General features: G+C 46.9%; 1 protein-coding gene across 3 annotated transcripts; it reads left to right on the top strand.

Moving 5' to 3' along the window:
* Positions 1–1,251: 1,251 nt before the first annotated feature.
* Positions 1,252–25,798, top strand: Ube2j2 (ubiquitin conjugating enzyme E2 J2). 3 transcript variants are annotated; one of them, XM_004657766.2, is made up of 7 exons: positions 1,252–1,400; positions 6,645–6,775; positions 14,429–14,469; positions 20,399–20,501; positions 20,590–20,728; positions 22,838–22,918; positions 23,666–25,798. In XM_004657766.2, the coding sequence occupies exons 2-7, from the start codon at positions 6,645–6,647 to the stop codon at positions 23,948–23,950; spliced, it is 780 nt and encodes a 259-aa protein (XP_004657823.1). In that variant the 5' UTR covers positions 1,252–1,400; the 3' UTR covers positions 23,951–25,798. The 3 variants fall into 3 exon arrangements, with proteins under 3 accessions (XP_004657823.1, XP_045006645.1, XP_045006646.1); XM_045150710.1 differs by lacking the exon at positions 1,252–1,400 and adding an exon at positions 1,442–1,570; XM_045150711.1 differs by lacking the exon at positions 1,252–1,400 and adding an exon at positions 3,866–3,898.
* The last annotated feature ends 11 nt before the right edge of the window (positions 25,799–25,809 follow it).

The following is a 25,809-nucleotide window of genomic DNA, read 5'->3' as shown; positions in this document are numbered from 1 at the left end:
CTCAGCTATCAGTTGTCAATGGTCAGTGTGTTGATCCTGGTGAGGATGACAGCTTGTGGTCTGCATCCTGTATAGCTGGGTAGCCAGGCATTGCAATGTTCTTGGTACAGGCTAAATGATGGACCCTTCCTCACAGCCCAAACCTGCCTCCCTGGGGCAACATCCCTAACACCAATTGATCCAGTCCTCAGCTGCCTTTTAAAGGAGGGCAGGGGCTGTGAGACCATCCAGGCATCCTTTTTTTCAGACCTCAGCCCTACCAGGCCCACCTGGCCCTCATCTTCATGTCCTCTTTCCAAACTGAAGCAACAGGTAGAGCAAGGCTAACACTTGCCGTGTCCAGCCTGGCTTCCTGCAGCCCAGCAGGCAAATGGAGGGGGAGGGTGCTGGGGCAAAAGTATGAGTCTCTGCATGTGACATGCATAACATCAACATTACTACAACCTCGAGCACCCCAGGAATCTAGAGGTGAGGCAGAAGTGTGAATGTGCGGGCTGGGCATCTCCTACCAGCCTCTCTCAGCTCAGCTGCCCCAGCTGTCAGGGACCAAACTAGCATGGGGAGCCCCAGCCAAACAGCAGCGGCCAAGCGGCCAAGCTGCGCTTCCCCTCCCCTGGGCCAAGGAGGGGACCGTGGGAGCGGAAAACCAGCCTCAGTGCAGTGTCCCTGGGTATAATGACCCTATTCATGGACTGGGTGGAGAGTTCGGTCAGGAAACACTGGCACTATTTTTACGAGGATGGCCGTCCCCAGGGCGGGGGGAGGGGCGTCGTGGGGCTGGCGGGCTAGTCGCGCCTGTAGCTGCTCTGAGGAGGGGTCTTCAGGGCTTGGGCAGCAGCGTGGACCGACTGGGGGACCACGAGGCCCACTGCTCTCCCGTTAAGAGTGGTCTGAACTCAGAAGTCACCCTTCCTTCGTGCCTGGCTTCCCGAAGAGTGGCGAGGGGAGTACTGCAGGCTCGGTATAGCCACTCATAGCGCCGGGACACGGACCAGACAATATCGAAACACTTCCCTCCAGCCGAGGGAACCCACCTCGGCTCCGAGCTGCCAAACAATGCGCACGCGCTGACCGCCCCACCTTGAGCACCCGCAAGACGCCACTTGACCTGGAAAACGCAACCACAGAGGCGTGGACCATAGAGGCGTCCTCCAAGGTGCCTAGACCAGCGGTTCCCGCGAGCCCAACAGCGCACCGGAAGCGGAAGTGGCGCCGGGACCCGCCCCTCGAGCAGCCATCTTGGAAGCTGAGCGGCGGTGGCCCTGCGGCTGGTGCTGTGGACTCAGTCCCGGCGCGGGTGCGACTCTCCGGCCGTGGGCCTTACTCTTTCGCGCCCTGCTCCGGCCTCGACCACGGCGAGCCTCAGCGCGGCGGCGGCCCACCCGCGGCCCTAGGGAGAGGTGAGCGCGCGCGGGCTGCGCGGAGCCTCGGGCCGCTTATCCGTCCCCCTGGAGCCGGCCACAGTGGCGGGCGGGGGCGCGGAGCCTCGGGAACTCCGCACGGCCCTTCCGGTTCGCGTACGCCGCCGCCTTCGGGGCCACGGCCAGGAGTGTCCCTGCGCGGACCCGAGGTCGGTTACTGCGTGCGCCCGGGGCTCCTGGCTGGGGGTGACTCACCGTCCCGGTTGGGGACTTGCCACTCGGTGGAATCTCCCACGAAGCCCCCTCCCCCGTTGGTTGACACACTTGAAATACTTTCAGGAGGATCCAGGGTTGATCTTTGTAAAGGTGTCCGTGGAGTCCTTGTTGGGAGGTAGCCGCCGTTGAGTGCCCCCTTACGACTGAACAGTTAGAATCCCAGGCTGGTTCATAACTCCCAACAGAAACGAGCGTGCCCAGGATTGTGCCACTGCGGTAATGTAATTGAACGTCGGGGCAGCAAGAGTGGTACTTGGGTTCTGGACACGTCTCTTGTTCTATGTAGAGTCTCACTACCCACCCTCAGCCAACTATATCATCTCATCCAATGACCTCGTCCCCTTTTCTGCGAACTCCACTTAATAGGGGTGTGTGTGTGTAACTCCCACTGGCCGTAGAGGCGCATGTCTTTAATCCCAAAACTCAGTAGGCTGAGGTAAGTCAGCCTGGGCTAGAGTGAGGTCCTGCTACCAAAAAGCAAAACAAAACAAAAACCCAATCAATCAAATCTAGTTTCAATGTCTAATGTCTTGTTAGACTCCATGAGGAGTCTGCTAAGAGAGAGAGGGCCACAGCCCAGAGCAAGACAGCTAATAAATGCATAATATGCCCATAGTAGTACAAGGACATGTTCATCCCAGGTGAGTGAAACTTGGTGTAATTTGGCTTCAAAAGAAAGGAATTTGGGGCTGGAAAGATGTCTTAGCTGTTAAGGTGCTTGCCTGTGAAGCCTGTGGACCATGTTCAATCTCCAGATCCTACCTAAGCCAGACACACAAAGGTGAGGCAAAAGTGCAAGGTCGCATATGCCCACTAGGCGGTGCAAGTGTCTGGAGCTTGATTGCAGTGGCTGAGGCCCTGGCGTGCCAATTCTCTCTTTTCTACCCACCCGGCGCTCCCCCCCCCCCCAAAAAAAAAAAGAAAGGAATTTTAAGAGCTGGATGTGATGGCGCACACCATTAATCCCAGCACTGAGGAGGCTGAGGTGAGTTCGAGGCCAGCCTGAGACTTCATAGTGAATTCCAGATCAGCCTGGGCTAGAGCAAGACCCTACCTCAAAAAATAAAAAGAAAAGAAAAGAAAGGAACTTAAGGATGTTAATTGGAAATCCCAGTGCATACTCTTTAGTCATAGCTAGATCTAGGTTCTTATAACTTGCAGTCAGTAATCTGTACAGCTTGGCACTTCTGACCTCTCAGTAACAGCTCCATTCTCAGGTAGGTGTGTGCATGAATGGTGTTGAGGCTGCCTCCTCTGACCCTGGGCTTCTGTCCATCCTGTGAGAAATCTTGGAGAAGGGGGAAGATCCGAATCCCAGGCCTTGGGTGTGTCATGTGCCCTCTGATCAGTCAGGACAAGGTCTCATGCCACCTGAGCTGTGTGTACACCATGAGAGAGAAAGATCCAGAGGAAAAAGGAACCACCTTAGCACAATTATGTGGGATTGGAAAGGCTCATGGCCTTGCTGGTGACTCTAGTTTTTTTCTTCATTTGCAATCCTCTGGGAGCGTCCTGAAAGAAAGCACTGTATTGAGTGAGGCAAAGGAAGGGTAGTTGGGGAAACGGAGTAGTTGAATCTTAGGTGTAATTTTATGGAAGTCATATTAAAAGCAAATGTGGGTCTGTGGATAAAGCTTATTGGTAAGCATGTGTGAAGTTCTGAGTTCAGCCTTGAAAAGGAAAAGCAGGTTTAGCAAATAGTTTGCCCGGTGACAAGGCAGGACTTTTTTTTTTTTTTTTTTTGAGGGGGGGGATTGAGGTAGAGTCTTACTCTAGCCTAGGCTGACATGCTGACCTGTAATTCACTGTGTACTCTCAGACTGGCCATAAACTCAGCAGTCCTACTCCTCTGCCTCCCAAGTACAGGGATTAACGGCATGTGCCATCACACCTGGCAGAACTTTTTTTTTTTTTTTTTGGAGGTAGGGTCTCACTCTAGCCCAAGCTGACCTGGAATTCAGTATGTAGTTTCAGGGTTACCTCACAACTCAAAGTGATCCTCCTACCTCTGTCTCCTGAGTGCTGGGATTAAAGTTGTGTGCCACCACACCTGGCTTGGCAGAACTTTTTTAAAGTAGCCTTTCTTTCTTTTCTTTTTTTTTTTTTTTTTTAATTTGAGAGCGACAGACAGAGAAAGAGACAGAGAGAATGAGCGTGCTTGGGCCTGCAGCCACTGCAAACGAACTTCAGATGCGTGTGCCTCCTGGCTAACATGGATCCTGGGGAATCAAGCCTCAAACTGGGGTCCTTGGGCTTCAGAGGCAAGTGCTTAACCATGAAGCCATCTCTCCAGCCCTTGTAGAACTTTTTTGAGACAGAGTCTCACATATCCCAGGCTGGCCTCAACCTGTATTTGTAACTTACATTTGCACTAAGGATGAACTTGAACTGAGTGCTGGAATTACAAGTGTTCCACTATACCCAGTTTATGTGGTGCTGAACATGAACCCAGAGTTTTGTGTGTGCTAGGTAAGCACTCTACCAACTGAGGTGCATCTCCTGGCAGGACTTATTTTACTAACTTTCTGAGTCTGTCTACTAAGTTTCTTTTCTTCTTCTGCTGCTGCTTCTTCCCCCCCCCCCCCCAAGGTAGGGTCTCACTCTAGCTCAGGCTGACCTGGAATTCACTCTGTAGTCTCAGGGTGGCTTTGAACTCATGGCAATCCTCCTACCTTTGCCTCCTGAGTGCTGGGATTAAAGGTGTGCGCCACCATGTCTGGCTAGTCCCCCAAATTTCTTTCTTTCTTCCTTTCTTTTTCTTTTTTGTGTTTTCAAGGTAGGGTCTCACTCTGGCCCAGGCTGACCTGGAATTCACTATGTAGTCTCAGGGTATCCTCGAACTCACAGCAGTCATCCTACCTCTGTCACCATGCCTGGCTTCATCCCCTAAATTTCATTAAGTATGCACCCTGGCCACTTAGCTGAATCCAAACAGTTGCATTGGAATTACCTAATAAATTTTGTTTTGTATGCAGTATACTGTTAACCTCGGGGGCGAACATTTAAGAGAAAGACAATTTTTTTTGAGGTAAGGTCTCACTCTAGCTCATGCTGACCTGGAATCCAGTTTGCAGTCTCAGGGTGGTCTTGAACTCATGGTGATCCTCCTGCCTCTGCCTCCCACGTACTGGGATTAAAGGCGTGTGCCACCACACCCAATTCTTGGGTGGTGGTTCTGCTTGTGTATGGATCTATGTTGCTTTGTTTTTTACTAGGTGCTGGCCAAGGTGTGCTTCCTAGTCCACATGGCCTCTGAAACCATGACTATCTTTCTTTCATATATATTAGAGAGATTGAGTCAGAGGTAGGGAGAGAGGAGAGAAAGAATGGGCATACCAGGGCATCTAGCCACTGCAAACGAATTCCAGACAAATGCGCCACCTTGTGCATCTGGCTTACATGGCTCTTGGGGAATTGAACCTGGGTCCTTTGGCTTTGGAGGCAAACACCTTAACCACTAAGCTATCTCTCCAGCTGGGAGACACTATTTTCTACAAGCATTTCTTTCCCAGGCAGGACTGTAACCCTGCTCCCCTGCTATGAGCATTCTTGGGAGGATCAGGTAAAAGACCCTGCCCCTCATTTCTGCTTAGGCCAGAAAGGTCCCTGTGTGGTATGTTCTTGGGCCACCTGAGGGCTGGTGATGAAAGACAGAGAAAGAAGTATTTGACTAGGGAAATCAGGGAGGCTTCTGAGGGCTGTGGCTCAAGCTAGGTGCAGGCATTATAGGTGCATTTTCCACCAGTCCAGATGAAGCTGGGAAACAGCCTTGAAAATAAGATTGGTTTTTGTTAAGTGCTGTAGGAGTTAGGGGGCTATGAGGAACTGCTTTGAGGTTTGGCAGACAGGGAACTGTTGGCATTTATTTGCCTGTCTTTGTGGGGGAGTGGATGGCCAAACTATTGACTCAAGCGGGAAGACTGGAGGTTCTTGTGGTTGGCAGGAAACTAATGAGAGACTACCATTAGTCTAGTGCAATAGGAAGGAAGTGAACAAGTAGCAGAGATTCCCAGTGAGAAGCCAGGTGCTGAGATGCTGCACATGGGAGGATTGGTGGCTACCCTGGCTGAGCAGTCTCTACAAGCCTGGGGGATACAGTGAGCACACACCAAGCTCTGGTCTTCCCGAGGAACCAACACCAGTGTAGGAGAGATGTAACAGTCTGTGGTGATAGTGTCAATCAAGAAATAGACAGCCGGGGGGGGGGGGGTCTAGAGTCTTTGTTTCTCAGATGAGATGTATGGGCATATACTGAAGAGATTGAAGGGGTATGTGTTGTGTACAGGGAACAACAGGTGCAAAGACCAAAAGCTGTGGTGGAATTGACTAAAGGTTTGTACTAGCTGGGAGGTCTGAATGGAGATCTTAGCCATTATTGATGTGCCCTGATATCTAGAGTGTGATTGTTAAAGGGACCACAGAGTACTGTGTGAAACAATTTGGGAACAGAGTGGCAAAATGGTAGAAGGCTTAGTGGTCAGATCTAGGCTCCCAGTGTGATAAGGTTTGGCCATGTCTCCTTAACTACCAGTGTCCAGCTTTCCCTGTTCTAGACAAACACTTCTACTCTTTCCTTGCCATCCTCTGTATACCCAGATATACTCCCTGTCAAAGTATTCACACTTTATTTTTAGTTGCAAAACTTTTTACCTTTCTGTCTTAAAAATATGTGACCAGAGAAAACGTAGCAGCTTTTCTCATGGAGCAAGGCTGTTGGGGTTGCTGAGTACAGTTGGAAGACATGCACAGCTGCCCTCAGGAGCTGGTACAGGCTGGCTTCAACATGCCTACTCAGGTTCCGTAGAAAGAAATGCCTTCATCCATAAAAATTTATTGAGGACAGGAATGAGGCTTCTATGTTAGGTTTGGTAACATGTGTAGAGGTGTGGGGGTGGGGGGCAATAGAAAGAGAATTGGGGAAGTGGAGATGTTCAGTTGTGGAAGTTGGCTGTGAATAAGGAAAACTTGTGCCTGTTCCCTGTAAATAGAGTTTCTTGTTTTTAATAGATGAGCAGCAACAGCAATAAGAGAGCTCCAACCACAGCAACACAGAGGTTGAAGCAGGACTACCTTCGCATTAAGAAAGACCCAGTGCCTTACATCTGTGCGGAGCCCCTCCCTTCAAATATTCTCGAATGGTAAGGCTCTGCATCTTTGCTCACCCTGCATCATTGTCACTCCTATAGGCTCTCTTCTGGTCTACCTAATGGGTTGGTTATGGCAGAGGCAGTCCTGTCCTGTGCACTGCTTCAGCTTTGTATGGACACCAAGAGGCCTGTGGAGACTAGTCTTTGTGGTGGACAGAATGCTAGTAACATGTTAGAGTCCTGCTTGCATTAGACTGGGGCTAGAAAGAGGATCTTTGGGTGGTCTTCAGGGCAGTCTTGGAGTATACAGGGCTCCCAGCTGTGATCAAGTACACCTCGCACATAGTACTTATGGAGAGCTTGTACTCTGAGACTGCCCTCTGTGCTTTGCATCTGGACAGTGGGAATTAGCTTGTCTTGCCTAAGGTATATTCATGACAGGGCCCTGACACTAATTTCTGGTGCTGGCCAAGGCCTAGTGTCCCTGACTCTCAAGCTTTGGAAAACATTTGTGCATAGTAGCTCTTTTTTTTTTAGCAGGGATTCAAGGTAGAGTCTTGTTCTATCTCAGGCTGACCTGGAATTCACTCTCCGGGTGGCCTCAAATTCACACAATCCTCCTACCTCAGCCTCCTGAGTGCTGGGATTAAAGGTGCACAGCTTCATACTAGTGCTTTTGCTATACTCTATGGAAATGTATATTACCAGCTTTGCAGTGGTTTTGTGGGAAATTAAATATAGACTAAGGTATTTAAAAAGCTTTTTCTGTCAGGCATGGTGGCACATGCTTTTAATTCTAGCACTCAGGAGGCAGAGGTAGGAGAACTGCTGTGAGTTTGAGGCCATCTTGAGACTACAGAGTGGTTTCCCCATCAGCCTTTAATACCAGCACTCGGGAAGATTGCCGTGAGTTCAAGGCCACTCGGAGACTACATAGTGAATTCCAGGTCAGCCTGAGCTAGAGTGAGACCCTACCTTGAAAAAACCAAAACAAAAAATACAATACTCATAGTGTTTCAGGCATTATAAGTAATGTACAGATAGTGAAAAGTACATGGAGAAAATGTGTAGGTTCTTTGCACATAACTGTGTCATTTTGTATAAGGGGCTTGAGCTGCTACAGGTTTAATCCCTGACAATGGCAATAGGTTATTACTAATCTTAGAACCAGTTTTCACATATTGAGGAACTGCTCTAAAGTGGCAACTAGCAGCTAGTATAGTCACATGATCACACTACTATTAAAACCATGTATGTCTGTTCTGGTGGGAAGAGACAAGGAGGGATCATCAAGGATGGGTGCCAAGTTGCTCGCTGGCATTTCTAGCTAGTTCTACCTACTTTGTGCTCACTGTTTTGAGAACCTATAAAGCCTAAAGCCACTGCCTTGTTTATCTGATGGTGGAGTGTGGAGTCTCCACTGCTGCTTCTCTTCTGAGGTTGAGCTCTGGGTGAGGATTTTGGTTTGGGGAAAGTTGTCACAAGTTGTCATGGTGCCCTCTGTTAAAGGAAAGCTGCTGTAGGCCATATCTGGTTCTTCCAGGAGCATCTACACTAAGGGACAAAACAGGGCCAGCTTCAGATTACCAACTGTACCCTCTCTGGCCTATGTACATGGTGTAAAAATTCATGTGTATATAAGGTACATCTTTTTAAAAATATCTAATCCAATTTTATTTGAGTTTTACAAATGTATCATATAGTACTTTAGAAAAACATCTGCAATGGAAATTCACTCATGGAATAACTTATTGTACATGTCATTTGCAATTTAGTTTTTTTTTCCAAAAAATTTTTTCTTTTTTTTTTTTTAAATATTTTTTGTTCAATTTTTATTTATTTATTTGAGAGCGACAGACACAGGGAGAAAGACAGAGGGAGAGAGAGAGAATGGGCGCGCCAGGGCCTCCAGCCACTGCAAACAAACTCCAGACGCATGCACCCCCTTGTGCATCTGGCTAATGTGGGACCTGGGGAACCGAGCCTCGAACCGGGGTCCTTAGGCTTCACAGGCAAGCGCTTAACCACTAGGCCATCTCTCCAGCCCAAATTTTTTCTTTTTTAACAATTTCAATGATTATAAAAAATATCCCATGGTAATGCCCTCCCTCTCCCCACTTTCCCCTTTGAAACTGCATTCTCCATCATATCCCCTCTCCAGCTCAATCTGTGTCTCTTTTATTCTGATGCCATCATCTTTTCCTCATATTATAATGGTCTTCTATAGGTAGTGTAAGGCACTGTGAGGTCATGGATATCCAGGCCATTTTGTGCCTGGGGGGAGCACGTTGTAAGGAGTCCTACCCTTGGCTCTTACATTCTTTCCACCACCTCTTCTGCAATAGACCCTGAGCCTTGGAAGGTGTGGATAGAGATATTGCAGTACTAAGCACTCCTGTCACTTCTTTGCAGCACCATGATGCCTTCTGAGTCATCCCAAGGTCACTGCCATCTGAAAAGAGAAGATTCTCTACCAAAAGTGAGAGTAGCATTAATATATGGGTATGAACATTAAGAGAAGTGCTTACTGGGCAGTTTGATGAGCATAGTATATACATTTAGCCAGACAGCAGCAGATGTTACACCCCGAGGACTCATGACTACCCATCTTAGGTGTTCAGTATCAGGGATGTATTCCTTCCCATGGAGCGGGCCTCCAGTCCAATTAGAGGGCATTTGGTTTCCACTATAATAGACGTGCCACTATTGGACCCGTTATCTCATTTGGCCTGGCTTGCCAAATAAGAGGCTTGCAGTGTCCACTGTTGAGTATTTTCAATGGTGATTTTTCTCTCTCCCATTGAACTGCATGCAGAATGGCTTCTTCCAGCTTTCTGTCAGCTGGTCTACATGGAGGAGGTTATCATCTCAGTTCCAGCAGGATTTCTCAGTGGCCTTGCAGCTCAAGTATGTGGAGTCTTCAGCAATAGGGTCTTACCATCTATTCTTGGTGGGAAGCCAAGGGCCTCAGCAATGGCCTATAATGTTTTGGGGGCATCAGAGACCTCCCTGTCCAACAACTCACTGGAAGGTATCCCATCCCTGGTGCTGAAAATTTTCTAGCAACAAACTACAGCTCCTGGGTGTTCCATTGTCCAAAAAAGTAGGTCCATATGATTTATTTATATCCTCTTAGATTTTGATTAGCCCTCTCTCCACCTTTCCTTTACTCAATCTCTTCCCCTGACCTCACTTTGGGCCTTTTCACCCCCATTAAAGGTACATATTTTTATATGCAAGTTTTCAAGTACATCTTTTGTTGCTGTTCTTTTTTTTTTTTTTTTTTTTTTCACTCTAATCCAGGCTGACCTGGAATATTCGCTATGTAGTCTTAGGGTGACCTCAAACTCACAGTGATCCTCCTACCTCTGCCTCACAAGTGCTGGAATTAAAGGTGTGCATCACCATGCCCAGCCCTGTTATGTTTTTTGAGACAGTGTCTTACACTATAGCACAAGTTGGGAACTTGGTGTGTATCCTTGAGGCAATTGTAGCATTTTTTTATGCTCCAGCTTCTCCAGTGCTAGGATTACAGACATGAGCAACATATTTGACTTACAGATAGGGTCCTGTGTAGCCCAGGCTGGCCTTATATACTGACTATGTAGCTAATAACTGTAAATTTTAACAAAAGGATTTATTTTTTTATTTAAGATAGAGAGAAAAGGGCAGATAGAGAATGGGCATGCAAGGGCCTCCAGACACATGTACCACCTTGTGCATCTGGCTTACGTGGGTACTGGGGAATCAAACCTGGGTCCTTTGGCTTTGCAGGCAAGCACCTTAACCACTAAGCCATCTCTTATGCCCTGACCTTAAATTTTATTTTTGTTTTATTTATTTTCAAAGACTTACTATTAATTTTACTTATTTGAGAGACAGAGAGAATGTGCATACTAGGCCTTCAGCTGCTGCAAACAAACTCCAGAAGCATGCGGCACCATGTGCATCTGGCTTATGTGGGTCCTGGGGAATCAAACTTGGGTCCTTTGACTTTGCAGGCAAGTATCTTAACTGCTAAGCCATCCCTCCAGTCCTATTTTTATTTATTAATTATTTTTTTGAGAAACAGATAGAGGCAGAGAGGGAGAGGAAGAGGGAGGGGGGGAGGGGGAGAATGGGCATGCCAGGGCCTTTAGCTGCTGTGAACAAACTCCAGATGTGTGCATCCCCTTGGGTGCATGGGTGACATCATATGCTTTGTGTTACTGTGTGTCTGGTTTTGTGGGATGTGGAGATTTGAACATGAGTTCTTCGGCTTTGCAGGCAAGCACCTTAACTGCTAAGCCATCTCCAGCCCCTGACCTTAATATTTTTTTTTAAGTCCCCATAGTTTTATATCAATTCCAGTGATGTTCATATATCCCTATCATCCAAGGTCTTTTAACTGAGCCATAATACCAAAAAATCCCCCAAAACTGGTATTGGCACAGAATAAACATTCACAGTGCAAAAGATGGCATTGGGCATAGCAAAGAAATATTCAACCAATACAAGATTTAAAACAACCAGAGCAAACGTCAAACTCTGTATTTTCCAGTCCAACAACTCTAGCCAGTGACAAATCTCCAAGTACGATAATTCTAACCAGCAACAGTCCTGGAAAACATCAGCTGGGCCGGCAGCTCCTTAGTAGTCATCTCGTGGTCCTAGCATCTGCACTGGGTCTCCACTGCACTCCACGGTTCATCCTCATGGCCCCGTGGGGGCTCCATGCAGGCATCCAGCAAACCTGCTTCACACTGCCCATGGCCATTTCCAAAACACAAGACCATGTTGCAAATTCACTGATCTTCTCTTTCACTCCACAATACCAGATAGGGTACCAGTTAGTTAATCCAGGGGGGAATAAAGCAGACTTTGAAGAACAGGATACTCCTTGAGCACTCAGGCCCGTTGAAAAGAGTCTACATTCTTTCTGTTGTCCCACTGCAGGTCACCTGGCCCAGTCTCAAAGGTTGTAATCTCTCAGTTGCAGCTGAATAGGCAGTAGGTCACCCAAAGATATTGTGTGTGTGTGTGTGTGTGTGTGTGTGTGTGTGCTTGCTTGCTCTATCCCTCTGTTCTACACAAAATAATCCTGCACAGATTCTCAGGACATGGGCATACCACAAGCTTCTCACACAAACTGCCAGCCCAGACCTCTTTCTCACCCTCATAAGTGACCTCAGATTTTTTTTTTTTTTTTTTTGGTTTTTCGAGGTAGGGTCTCACTCTAGCCCAGGCTGACCTGGAATTCACTATGGAGTCTCAGGGTGGCCTTGAACTCATGGCGATCCTCCTACCTCTGCCTCCCAAGTGCTGGGATTAAAGGCGTGCGCCACCACGCCCGGTTTACCTCAGATTTTTGATCCTTCTATCTCCTCCTGAGTGCTGGTATTGCAGGCATGTACTACCACAACCCAGTTTTACGCAGTGCTGGGGATTGATCAAATTTAGGGACTCAGGCATGTACTGGGATAACTGAGCTGCAGCTTCCCCTCACCCTCCACAGTCCTTTTGTGGTGTTTTTTTTTTTTAATTTTTTTTTTTTGTTGTTGTTTTTATTTATTTATTTGAGAGTGACAGAGAATGAGGCAGAGAGAGAGAGAGGGAGAGAGAGAGGGAGAGAGAATGAGTGCACCAGGGCCTCCAGCCACTACAACTGAACTCCAGATGCATGCATTCCCTGTGCATCTGGCTGACGTGGGTCCTGGGGAATCAAGCCTCGAACCAGGGTCCTTAGGCTTCATAGGCAAGCATTTAACCATTAAGCCATCTGTCCAGCCTTTTTGTGGTGTTTTTGAAAAAGGATCTCACCATGTAGTCTAGTCTGGCCTCATTCATCAGTGCCTCTGGCACATCTTAATATGTTTTAAAATTTAAATTTTTGTGTTTTTTCTTTTTTTTTTTTTTTTTTTAGAGAGAGAAAATATAAATTGACATGCCAGGGCCTCAGCCATTGAAGTTGAACTCCAGATACTTGCACCACCTAAGTGGGCATGTGCCATCTTATTCTTGCCTCACCTTTGTGCATCTGGATTACATGGGATCTGGAGAGTTGAACATGGGTCCTTACCTTAGGCTTCGCAGGCAAGCGCCTTAACCACTAAGCCATCTCTCCAGTCAAAATTTAATTTTGTTGTTGCTGTTTTTTAAGGTAGGGTCTTAACTAGCCCAGGCTGACCTGGAATTTACTAGGTAGTCTCAGGGTGGCCTTGAACTATAGCAGTCCTGCCATCTCTGCTTCCTGAGTGCTGATATTAAATTTTTTTTGATTTAGCCAGGTGTGGCACACGCTTTTAATCCCAGTACTCCAGAAGCAGAGGTAGGAGTATTGTCATTGGTTTGAAACTACCCTGAGACTACCTAGTGAATTCTAGGTCATCCAGGGCTAGAGACCCTACCTTGAAAAAAAAAAAATCAGGGCTGGAGAGATGGCTTAGCAGTTAAGGCACTTACCTGCAAAGCCTAAGAACTTAGGTTCAGTTCCTCAGTACCCATGTAAACCAGATGCACAAGATGGTGCATGTATCTAGAGCTTGTTTGCAGCTCTATAGGCCCTGCAATACCCATTCTCTATCTGCCTCTTTCTCTGTCTGTCTCTACCTCTTTCTCTATCAAACAAATAAAAACATTTTTGTAAAATTTTTTCAGATTGGAGAGATGGCTTAGTGGTTAAGGCACTTGCCTGCAAAGCCAAAGGACCCAGGTTCAATTGCCCAGGACCCACATAAGCCAGATTCAAAAGATTGCCCATGCATCTGGAGTTCATTAGCAATAGCTACATGTCCTGGTGCTCCCATTCTCTCCCTCTCCTTCCTTCTCTCCCTACCTCCCTCCCTGCATCTTCCTCTCAATAAAATAAAATAAATAAAAAGCTTGTATTTAAAAAAAAAATTATTATTATTTAGTTGAGGCAGAGAGAGTGGGCATGCCAGGGCCTCCAGCCACTGCAAATGAACTCCAGATGCATGCGCCCCCTTGTGCATTTGGCTTACGTGGGTTATGGAGAATAGAACTGAGATCCTTTGGCTTTGCAGGCAGATGCTTTAAGTGCTAAGCCATCTCTCCAGCCCCAAATTAAAAAAAAATATTTAAAATAAATTTTATTTGATGCCAATGACAGCAGATGTCTAACTTTGTATGTTGCACTGTGGAAACAAAAGTACCTCAGTACCTTATTGAGCTGGGTGTAGGTGCACATTGGCTTTTAATCTCAGTACTGGGGAGTCTGAGGTAGGAGGATCACCATGAATTCAAGACCAGCTTGGGCTTCAGAGTGAGTTTCAGGTCACCTTTGGCTAGAGTTAGGCCTTGCCTCAAAAAACAAAAACAAATAAAAAAAAATGAGCTGGGCGTAGTGGCGCAAGCCTTTAATCCCAGTACTTGGGAAGCAGAGGTAAGAGGATCACATGAGTATAGTGAATTCCAGGTCAGCCTGAGCTAGAGTGAAACTCTACCTAGAAAAGCCTCCCCCCCCCCCCAAAAAAAAAGTACCTTATGGAAACTTAGGCAGTCTCTTGATATTCCAAAATAATGTAGCTGAGGCACTCTGCAACACAAGAGATTTAGGGCTCTGTATCATTTCCCTTAGCATTTGGCCTACAGCTGTTCACCAACAGTGAATGCAGTTCTGACTGGTCTGTGAACCCTAATCTTAGAGTGACTCAGGTTTTGGAGAATTTGCCATCTGTAAGTCCAAGTAATTTTTTTCTCTTTCAGGCACTATGTTGTCCGAGGCCCTGAAATGACACCTTATGAAGGTAAGTAGAAAAAACCCTGAATTCTTGCCTGTCAACTATCTCTTGGGTTTTTTTTTTTAATGTATTTTATTATTTACTTGAGAGAGAGAAAGAGAATGAGCATGCCAGGGTCTCCAGCCACTGCAAACGAACTCCAGATAAACATGCGCTCCCTTGTGCATCTGGCTTACATGGGTCCTGGAGAGTTGAACCAAATCCTTTGGCTTTGCAGGCAAACTCCTTAACCACTGAGCCATCTCTCCAGCTCTCTTAATTGTTTTTTGAGGCAAGCCTAACAGACTAGCCTTTTATTAATTTATTTATTTGAGAGAGGGAAGGAGGCAAAGTGTGTGTGTGTGAGAGAGAGAAAGAGAGAGAGAGAGAGAGAGAGAGAGAGAGAGAAAGAATGGGCACACCAGGGCTTCTAGCCACTGCAGACAAACTCCAGATGCATGCGCCCCCTTGTACATTTGGCTTACATGGGTAGCATGCACTACCTTGTGCATCTGGCTTACATGGATACTGGGGAATCGAACCTAGGTCTTTGGCCTTGCAGGCAAGTGCCTTAACCACTAAGCCATCTCTCCAGCCTCCCCCCCCCCCTTTTTTTTTGGAGATAGGGTCTTGTTGTAGCTCATGCTAACCTGGAATTTACTATGGAGTCCCAAGTGGCCTTGAATTTATAGCAATCCTCCTAACTGCCTGTCAAGTGCTAGGATTAAAGGTGTGTACCACCGCACCAGCCTTTTTTTGTTGTTGTTCATTTTTTTTTTTAATTATTTATTTGTTTATTTGAGAGCGACAGACACAGAGAGAAAGACAGATAGAGGGAGAGAGAGAATGGGCGCGCCAGGGCTTCCAGCCTCTGCAAACGAACTCCAGACGCGTGTGCCCCCTTGTGCATCTGGCTAACATGGGACCTGGGGAAGCGAGCCTCGAACCGGGGTCCTTAGGCTTCACAGGCAAGCGCTTAACCGCTAAGCCATCTCTCCAGCCCTGTTGTTGTTCATTTTTAATTATATATTTTAGAGTGACAGACAGACAGAGAAAGAGGCAAAGAGAGAGAGAGAATGGGTGTGCCAGGGCCTCCAGCCACTGCAAATGAACTCCAGACGCATGTGCTCCCTTGTTCCTTGTGCATCTGGCTAATGTAGGTCCTGGGGAATCGAGCCTCGAACTGTGGTCCTTAGGCTTCACAGGCAAATGTTTAACCACTAAGCCATCTCTCCAGCCCTTTTATTTTATTTTTATGTTTGCTTTTTTTCGAGGTAGGGTCTCACTCTGGTCCAGGCTGACTTGGAATTAACTATGTAGTCTCAGGGTGGCCCTGAACTCTCGGCAGTTCTACAAGGACTGGGATTAAAGGGGTGCACCACCACACCCGGCTCCTTTTATTTACTTTTTTTTTTTTTTTTTTTTTTTGGTTTTTCGAGGTAGGGTCTCACTCTGGCTCAGGCTGACCTGGAATTCACTATGTAGTCTCAGGGTGGCCTCGAACTCTCGGCGATCCTCCTACCTCTGCCTCCTGAGTGCTGGGATTAAAGGCGTGCGCCACCATGCCCGGCTTATTTTTATTTTTTATTTTTTGTTTTTACGAGGTAGGGTTTCACTATAGCCCGGGCTGACCTGGAATTCACTATGGAGTCTCAGGGTGGCCTCAAACTCACAGCAATCCTCCTACCTCTGCCTCCCAAGTGCTGGGATTAAAGGCGTGTGCCACCACACCTGGCCTTTATATTTTTTAACGAGAGAGAAAGAAAGAAATTGCCTCACCAGGGCCTCCAGCCACTGTAATCAAACTTCAGATGCATGCGTCACCTTGTATGTCTGGCTTATATGGGATCTGGAGAGTAAAACATGGGCTCTTAGGCTTTGCAGGCAAGCACCTTAACTGATAAGCCATCTCTTCAGCCCTATCTCTTACTTGTAAATAACAGGGTTTTTTGTTGCTTTGTTTTGGGTATGTAGTAATCAAATTGAATTTACTTAATCTAGTACTTCTTAAGTCTTAGAAATGTTGGTTGATTTTGGTTTTGCTGGTGTATCGAGTCTCCAGAGACTTAAGTATTTGTTTGACCAGTCTCTGGTGTCCATTAGCGGTGGGAAAATAGGTCGGAACAGGCAGTAAAATGTGGCCATATTCTTCTGTTTCTAAGACCAGGGAGAAAATTGTCAAAAAGTTTGTATCGGGCAATAGCAGTGTCTTGTGATCTTCAGATAGTCTCTGAGCCAATTGGGAGCCCCACATGTGTATGGGGTACCTGAGGCTTAGGGAGGACGAGCTAGGATTAAAGGCATGTACCACCACACTGAGCTAAAAATTATTTGATTTTTTTTTTTTTTTTTTTTTTTTTGAGGTAGGGACCTCTAGCCCAGGCTGACCTGGAATTTACTATGTAGTTGCAGCCTGGCCTCAAACTCACAGCAATCCTTCTACCTCTGCCTCCTGAGTGCTGGGATTAAAGGCATGTACCACTACACTCCACTCTTTTTGTTTTCTTTGAGGCACGGTCTTGCTCTAGCCCAGGCTGACCTGGAATTTACTATGTAGACCTGGGCTGGTCTCAGACTCACAGAAATCCTCCTACCTCTGCCTGCTGAGTGTTGGAATTAAAAGCGTCTGCCATCATGCCCAGCAAAAATAAATTTTGAAAGAAGAATTGAGTAGAAGAACCACTATTTTCTAGACTGTGGCTTGAGTGGAAAGGACCATGGGGTGGTACAAGGAAGCATGTATGGAACAGATTGTAGAGCCCAGAAACAGCACTATAGTGCCAGGCCAGCTGAGGCTGACACATTTGCAAGCATCATCATGGCAGCATAGTCTATTGATGTGGTCCAGAGCAGCTTGGCATCTGTGGCATAGTCATGTTTTCTGGGTTCCTGTCCTTGGGCTTTGACCAAGGCTATGCTTTTGGCCTATCTCTTGTGGACTCTCTTCCTTGCTCTGCTGAGGTAGGCTTGTGGGACAAGAGCTTTTGCACACTGTTCCCTGGCAGGACCTGCAGTGTGACCTCAGAGAAAGGGTGAGTTGTATTGTGGCACGTTTGATAGAGGTTCTTTATGCTTTGAGGGTAAGGCCTGGGGTTTCCCTCAAATACTGAATATTCTCTCATAATTTAATCTTTGTAGTTTAAAAGTGTGTGTTGGGCCAGGGCCATAGCTCAGTGGTAGAGTGCTTGCTTAGGATATGCAAAGCACTGGGTTTGTTTGTACATCTTGTGTATCTGGCTTTATGTGGGAATTGGACCCCAGCAAGCAAGGGCCTTTAAACATAGAGCCATCACCCCAGTCTGTGACCCTTCCGTTTGAGGTGCATGTGGGGGTTTCCCATTTTTCAGTGCTGCAGACAAATGCCAATGCTAAAAATGTGTTGGGATGTGGTTCTTGGTATCTTGGGTGCATAGGAAGTGAGATCACTGGCCAGTGAGGGATTGTCTTCTAGTTCATGCACATAGCAAAGTAGGAAGTTCCTACCTCTCCTACCTTATGCTAAGCTGAAAAGGCCCCTTTCTTTGCTGTTAGGTCATGCTGGGTACTAGTTAGGGACCAGTACAGTTTCAGGTACATGCTAGCTTTCCTTGCTTCCTCTTTGGAAAAATACCTGTTTGTAGCTTTTGTTCATTTTCTGATTTGACTTTTGAGACTTTTGTTTTTCGAGGTAGGGTCTCACTCTAGTCCAGGCTGACCTGGAGTTCACTCTGTAGTTTCAGGCTGGCCTCCTTAGTGCTGGGATTAAAGGTGTGCATTACCACACCTGGCATTTCATTTTAAATATTTATTTCCTAGAGAGAGAGAGAGAGAGACAGACAGACAGACAGACAGACAGACAGAATGGGCACTCCAGAGTCTCTAGCCACTGCAAGTGAACTCCAAATGCATGTGCCACCTTGTGCATCTGGCTTACACGGGACCTGGAGAATTGAACCTGGGTCCTTAGACTTCGCAGGCAAGGACCTTAACTGCTAAGCCATCTCTCCAGCCTAACACTTGGCTTTTCTTTGAGATTTTGAGTGTATATGTGTGCTCTGAGTGTGATATGTCTTGTCCATTGAGCTAATCTCATAGATGACACTTGCTCACACTATGTTTGCACTGTTGACTCAAGTACTGCTGCTACCTGTCCTTGAGTGTTGACCCTGAGGTGGAGTGCAGAGAAGCAGCCATGACAACCTGTGCTTAGGAACTTGTCTCCTCAAGAGTAAAATCTTATGTTGCGCTGGGAGAGGAAACCCTGTACTTCATGTAGCATGTTGTGTTGGAGCTGAGGAGCCCTATGACAATCTGTGGACTAAGATGTTCAGAGTCCTTGAGGCAGATTTACACCTAGGATACCAGCAGGGAGCCCAGGTCAGGGGAACCGAGACCAAAACTTCTCAGACTTGTGTATGCACAGCCACACATGTACTCACATGTTACCAAAGAGTCCTGTCCAGAGCATGATCTGCTCAGTTATACATTTCCATTTGATCCCTGGGTGTAACTTGAGCAACCAGGGTATGAACCCTGGAGCGTGGCACATGGCTGCTCTGATACTGCCTGTGATTGTCATAGGCAGGGGAACTGAGCTTCTCTGCCATGTTGGGCTCTGGATGGGTTTGAGGCCCACAGATTGCTGATGTAGTGGTTTTTGATCTGGGGGTTTAGGGACCTACCAGGTTTTAGTCTAAATGATAAGGAGCTAAAGTGGCAGTTTGGGGAAATAGCAGGAATTTCATCTTGGATATGTATGTCTAGGGTAGTACAGCATAGATGTACATATGTAAGATGTACAATCACTGCATCAGTTTCGAGTTTGAGAAGGGTTCCTAGAGCCAAGGTTGTGATGGAGAGCTGTATAGGACTCCTCCTAGGGGCAATCTCAGGTGGAGTGGGTAGGTGTGGCTTAGAGGATGGCCTTAGGAGTGAACCAGACAAGGCCACACTGCTGAGGTGTGGTTAGATGTCAGTGGGGACATGTAGGTGGTCTCAGGTCAGGTTTGTGGACCATTTTGAGATTAGAAGCCTGAGCAGGGTGGTCTTGGGAGTATAGATGCAGAAGCCTTGGGGAAGACTACTAGGGATATGCATCACTTAAGAGATTGATGTGACAGTGAGGAGACAGCGTGCATAAACTGCAGGGATGTGGAATTGAGTACAGGTGGGCTGTGCTGGCCTTTGGATGTTGTTGGGTTGGAGAAACAGGCACTGTGTAGCCGGGTGTGGTGGCACATGCCTTTAATTGCAGCACTTGGGAGGCTGATGTAGGAGGATCACTGAGTTTGAGGCCAGCCTGTGACTACATAGTGAATGATTCCAGGTCAGCCTGGGCTAGAGTGAGACCCTAGCTAAAAAGAAAGCTGGGTGTGGTGGTGCACACCTTTAATCCCAACAATTGGGAAGCTGAAGTAGGAGGATTGCCATGAATTCGAGGCCACCCTGAGATACATACTGAATGAATTCCAGGTCAGCCTGGGCTAGAGTGAGACCCTACCTCAGGGGGAGAAGGAGAGAAAGAAAGAAAAAGAAACAGGCACTGCAGGCATCAGAAAGTCTCTTGAGTCCTTGGATTACAGGAAGGGTGGCTTCAGTTGCATGCAGCTCTTAAGGTGTTGAGGGTAGGAGTCAGAGAGCCCCTGTACATTTTTCTCTGACCACTATTAACAATGAACAAGGAATATGGATGGTCCAGGGAGAGAGGAGAGTGTGTTCTATTGAGGCAAGTGGTTGTCATGGTCTTCTTGGGACCATTCTAGGTTGTGGGCACAGATGTGAGATGAGTCAGGTAGTCCAAGGCAGACTAAAATTCTGGGGCATAAGCACTGGAGAAGGAGGTCAGTGGTGGGCCCAGTATGGGAGCTGGTATGGGGGCAGATACTGGGGAAGCCAGCTTGAGAGGTTTGCGGGAGTTGACAAAACAGTCACATTGGATGATGCAAAAGTTCATAAGACTCTTTCTGTTTTGATATAGGTGGCTATTATCATGGAAAGCTAATTTTTCCCAGAGAATTTCCATTTAAGCCTCCTAGTATTTACATGATAACCCCCAATGGAAGGTTTAAATGCAATACAAGGTAAGTTTCTGGGTACTGCAATGCTTTGAGCTATCTATGGTCATGGGAGAATGTACACCTCTGTTCACAGAACCCCTTTTTTTTGTAGGCTGTGTCTGTCCATCACAGATTTCCATCCAGACACGTGGAACCCAGCCTGGTCTGTCTCCACCATCTTAACCGGTCTCCTGAGCTTCATGGTAGAGAAGGGCCCCACATTGGGCAGCATAGAGACATCGGACTTCACGGTGAGGTGTGGCAGCGCCTTGCCTGGTGCCTTGTGGCACAGTGGCCTCCAGTCTCTCATCCCAGGCTGTTTTTTTCTTTCTTTCTTTCTTTGTCTTTTTTTTTGGATCATTTTTATTTATTTCTTTGAGAAAGAGAGAGAAAGAGGCAGAGAGAGAGAGAGACAATGGGTGCGCCACGACCTCCAGCCACTGCAAACAAACTCCAGACGCGTGTGCCCCCTTGTGTATCTGGCTAACCTGGGTCCTGGGGAATCAAGCCTCGAACCGGGGTCCTTAGGCTTCACAGGCAAGCGCTTAACCGCTAAGCCATCTCTCCAGCCCCAGGCTGTTTCTGTCCTGAGACATGAGATGGCCTTTCTCTGCAGCGGGCAGAGACTATGGAGCTCCCACCATGTCCCTGTTCATGGCTGTGTAGAACTTTCTCTGCTTTGGCCATCCCTGATGTGGCTTTTGGCCTCATTGTATCTTTTCCTCCAATGCTGCTTTTGTCTATGCTAAGCCCACTGTATACTTCAGGAACTTTGTGAGTCTAGGGAAGGAAAGTACTACATCTGTTCCCTCTTGTTTTATTTCTCTAATGTTTTGGTAGTAATCTAATGTTAATTGATACATCAGCCTTCACAAGACTGGTGTGTGTGAAAAGTAGGTTCATATTGGGCACATCCTAATGAAAGTGGCAGCTGTTGATGATGGGAGTCTGATGAAATTTTATTCATTTACTTATTTATCTTAAAAATATTTTTATTTATTTATTTTTTGGTTTTTTGAGGTAGGGTCTCACTGTAGCCCAGGCTGACCTGGAATTCACTGTGGAGTCTCAGGGTGGCCTCGAACTCACGGCAATCCTCCCACCTCGGCCTCCTGAGTGCTGGGATTAAAGGCGTGCGCCACCACACCCAGCTATTTTAGGTTTTGTTTTTTTTTTTCTCCTATTTCAGTTTTTTAAGGTAAGGTTTTGCTCTAGCCCAGGCTAACCTGGATTATATAGTCTCAGGGTGGCCTCAAACTCAGAATGGTCCTCTTACTTCTGCCTCCTGAGTGCTGGCATTAAAGGCATGTGCCACCATGGCCAGTTTGGGAAGTCTGTTTTTATTTATTTTTTTCAAAAATACTCATTTCATGTTTCTACTTCTTCATCTAGAGTTAAGACATTTCTATATTATATATTCTCAAGCAGAGAGAAAGAGAATGAATATGGGCATGCCAGGGCCTCCAGCTGCTGCACACGAACTCCGGATGCATGCGCCCCTTTGTGTATCTGGCTTTACATGAGTACTAGGGAATTGAACCTTGGTTGATAGGCTTTTGCAGGCAAGTGCTTTTAACTGCCGAATCATCTCTCCAGCCCCTGTTTTTGTTTTTATTTATTTATTTTTATTTATGTAAGGGAGAGATTGAGAGAAAGAGAGTATGGTTATGCCAGGGCCACTTTGGAGCTACTGTATGGCTTCACGTGGGTCATGAACATGGGTCATTAAGCTTTGCAAGCAAGTGCCTTTAACCACTGAGTAATTTTGCCAACTCAAGAGTCTGATTTTAGATTTTTTAAAGATTTTTATTGGGCTGAGGAAATGGCTTAGCAGTTAGGGCATTTGCCTGCAAAGCCAAAGGACCATGGTTGAACCCACATAAGCCAGGTGCACAAAGGGGCACATGCACCTGGAGTTCTTCTGCAGTGGCTAGAGGCCCTGGTGTGCCCATTCTGTCTTTCTGTCTGTCCCTCCCTCCCTCCCCTCCCCTCCCTCTCTCTCAAATAATATATATATTTTTTTAAGATTGTTATTTATTTCTTTTTTAGAGAGAGACGGGGGGAGGGAGGGCTTACGTGGGACCTGGAGAATTGAACCTGTATCCTTAGGCTTCTCAGGCAAGTGCCTTAACTGCTAAGCCATCTCTCCAGCCCCAGATTTGTTTCGTTTTGATACAAGGTCTTGTTAAATAGTCCAGGCTGGCCTGGAACTCACTGTGTATCCTAGGCTGGTCTTGAATCCTCATGCCTTAGTGCTGGGATTACAGGCATATGCCACTATAACTGGCTTGTTTTTAGAATTTTGAAAGAAGAAAAATTAGCTTTCTGGCTGACATTTCCCTTCTCTTTCTTCTTCCTAGAAAAGACAGCTGGCAGCACAGAGTTTAGTGTTTAACTTAAAAGATAAAGTCTTTTGTGAATTATTTCCTGAAGTTGTGGAGGTAAGAAAGTGAAAGTTGAAATTCAGTTTTTTCTTCCCTTCTGTCAAAAAAATATTTTCAGGTTTGATTCTTTCCAAAGTGAAAACATTTGTATATTCACCACTGCGTTCCTGAAGATGTCCTAGAGAGGTTGAGGTCCTGGTTGTTTCAGGGCACAGAGAGGTATCTGCTGCCTATGTGCCCAGGCATATACACTGCAGGGTGGTAGAACTGGGCTCTTCTCTAGGACCTCACAGTGTCTGTGAGATTGACTCTAAGGATGGGGAGAACATAAGGAACATTAATGGGTTGAGTCTTGTCAAGGGTATGGAACTTATCAACTGAGTGGCCACCCCTCGTGAGGTGCTGAGAATCTAGTTGACCAATAGTGACTGGAAGGTGCATTGCACAGCATGCACTGGGTCTGCACTGTGCCATGTGGAGCTGAGTGTTCCCTGGGCTGGAACTGAAAACATGGCAGAGGTATCAGGTGGAGGGTTTGGTGGCTCATTGTTACTCAGTATTGCTGCTAACCTGCCTCAGGCACAGTATAGTGATTTGAGCCTCTTGTTTAGTTTCCTTACCTGTAGAATGGGAGGGTTAATCAGGAGCTGTATATCTTACTTCTAATGAGGAGCTAATGCAAGGGAATGGAGAACAAGCAATTTGGGTGGTGGTGCTGGTGCTGGTGAGAACTGGTATGCTGCTCTGAAGGAATGGGTTTGCTCAAACAAGGGTTTTTTTTTTTTCTCCCCCCCCCCCCCTCAGGAAATTAAACAGAAACAGAAAGCACAGGATGAATTAAGTTGCAGACCTCAGACTCTTCCCTTGCCAGATGTGGTTCCTGACGGGGAGACACACCGCGGCCAGAATGGAATTCAGCTCCTCAATGGGCATGCCCCAGCAGCTGGCCCAAACCTTGTTGGGCTCCCACAGGCCAACCGGCACCACGGACTCCTGGGAGGCGCTTTAGCGAACTTGTTTGTTATAGTTGGGTTTGCGGCCTTTGCCTACACGGTCAAGTATGTGCTGAGGAGCATAGCACAAGAGTGAGGCACAAGAGCCACTACCTACAGTTGCTGCTGAGGGACACGGGGGCCAGAGCTTGATGCAGGCAGGATGGACATGCTGCCAAGTGCAGGGCAGCCTGCTGGACTCATGGGCTTCACTTTCTAAAAACCTTGAAAGCAAAAACCAAAATGTGTGATTTGGAGGAAACTGGAGATCCCTCTTGCCCCAGTGTGGTGTGGTGTCTGTTGGGGGCTGATGTGGACAAGGGCCACTCACGCTTTGGTTTTATTGCTTATCTCCTATGTTGTCTTTTGGACTTGTTTAGTAAATCTGTTTTTCATTTTATTAGATTTGGTCATTTCAAAATATAAAATTCAATGCCTATCATGCTCTGTGTCCATTCTTAGTGGAGCTCCTGACCACTTAGCAGAAGAGCCAGAGGCATTGGGTTGGGGCCAGTGCCACAGCCTTGTCCAGTATGGTAGAGGCTTAGTGGGAGTAGATGAGCTGGCTGGTAACAGCTTGTGGATGGGGATCTAGCAGAGGAGTCATTTGGCCTCATAATAAAAATGTATATATGGCTGATTAGAATGAAACAGAACTCCTTCCACAAAGTGCTTGTTCTGGCTGGCTCTTGTTAAAGTAGAAGAGTCAGCCTGCTTTCTGACCACAAGGTGTCGCACTTAGAGCAGCTGCTGATGTCTGTAGATAGGGCTGGACAGGTTTATCCCAAGTGTAGGCGGTCAGCATTAGTGCCCCACCTCTCCTTCTAGCTCCTCTGAGTGATGAGAGAGACTGGGCTCCCTGGATGCCTGCAGAACGTTTTCTCTGAATTCCTCATGACCATTTGGCCAGAAGCCCACCCATCCTCCTCTGCCTGTGGAAAGTAGAGAGCTAAGTAAGGTCCCTGTGGGCCAGTTTTGTGTATTTTAGGGCTTCTGAGGCGCTGGTCCAAGTCCCTTAATTTACCTAAAAGGGGGCTATATTGTCCTTTTCCAGGTGACTTGTGTTTCTACAGATCATGAAAGAGGGTATTGCCCCAACTTTAGTGTCAAAGCTAGTCAGGTCTTAGTTTTCAGGTGCTTGACTCCCTGTATGACCATTATCCTCCCCATTTATCTTTTGTGTTTGAGTCTACCTGAACTAGTCACAATGTTTGGAAAAGCTGACATCTGTGAGGCACCACATGGAGGCAGTGACAACTGCCCAGTGGTGGATGCAGCCACAGGCCACCACCAGGGACCCTATAAAGGCCACTAAGCCAACCTAATACCAGAGACCAGGGAGGTTGAAGCACATAGCCTGTTGACATTCTGCTTTTAGCCAGTTTTTTTGAAGTTGCTCTATAAGTTACCACTAAGTATGTATGTAGCCCACTCTTGTGAAAAGTCTTTTGTACACCTTGGTTCTTAAATGTATTGTGCCTGTGTTGGTGAAGACCCTGGCCCTCCCTGGTGGCCTGTGAGTAGGGTCACACCTGCCTGTCCTGGAGAGGGCATATTGGTATAAAGGACGGGTCCGCTTTTTGATATCCATGGTTGGGCCTAGCTCTACCTAGTCTGGAGCTGTAGACATGCAGGGTCGTGTGCATGGTGTGGTGGCAGTGAGTGGAGCCCTGCAGACCTGTACTCCTCTCCTGCACTAGACATTAGTCCTGCCCTGTTCTAGGCCTGCTCAAGAGCACTTGTGTGACCAGCAGCATCAACTCCAAACTCTCCATGTTTCTCAAATGCTAGAAGACTTAGTTTATTTAACATGTGTTCTATGTATGTGAAATCTTGGCTTTTAACAGCCCTTGGTCAATGGTAGAGGTGGACCCTGTGGTGCCCATGGCTTGTTGCCTGCACTGACCTCAAATAAAAGGTGACCTTTGTCCTCTTGGACCAAGTATGTCTGACCTT

Source organism: Jaculus jaculus, chromosome 5, assembly GCF_020740685.1.
Source record: "Jaculus jaculus isolate mJacJac1 chromosome 5, mJacJac1.mat.Y.cur, whole genome shotgun sequence".
NCBI lineage: Eukaryota > Metazoa > Chordata > Mammalia > Rodentia > Dipodidae > Jaculus > Jaculus jaculus.
The sequence above is the reverse complement of the archived record's forward strand: the minus strand, read 5'-3'. Positions and strand labels throughout refer to the sequence as shown.

Bases quoted from the DNA above. Each gene is read 5' to 3' on its own strand.
- Ube2j2 (XM_004657766.2), top strand. From the start codon at position 6,645: ATGAGCAGCAACAGCAATAAGAGAGCTCCAACCACAGCAACACAGAGG. The intron at 20,502-20,589 runs GTAAGTTTCTGG...TTTTTTTTGTAG, and splicing joins AGGTTTAAATGCAATACAAG to GCTGTGTCTGTCCATCACAG. The intron at 22,919-23,665 runs GTAAGAAAGTGA...CCCCCCCCTCAG, and splicing joins TATTTCCTGAAGTTGTGGAG to GAAATTAAACAGAAACAGAA.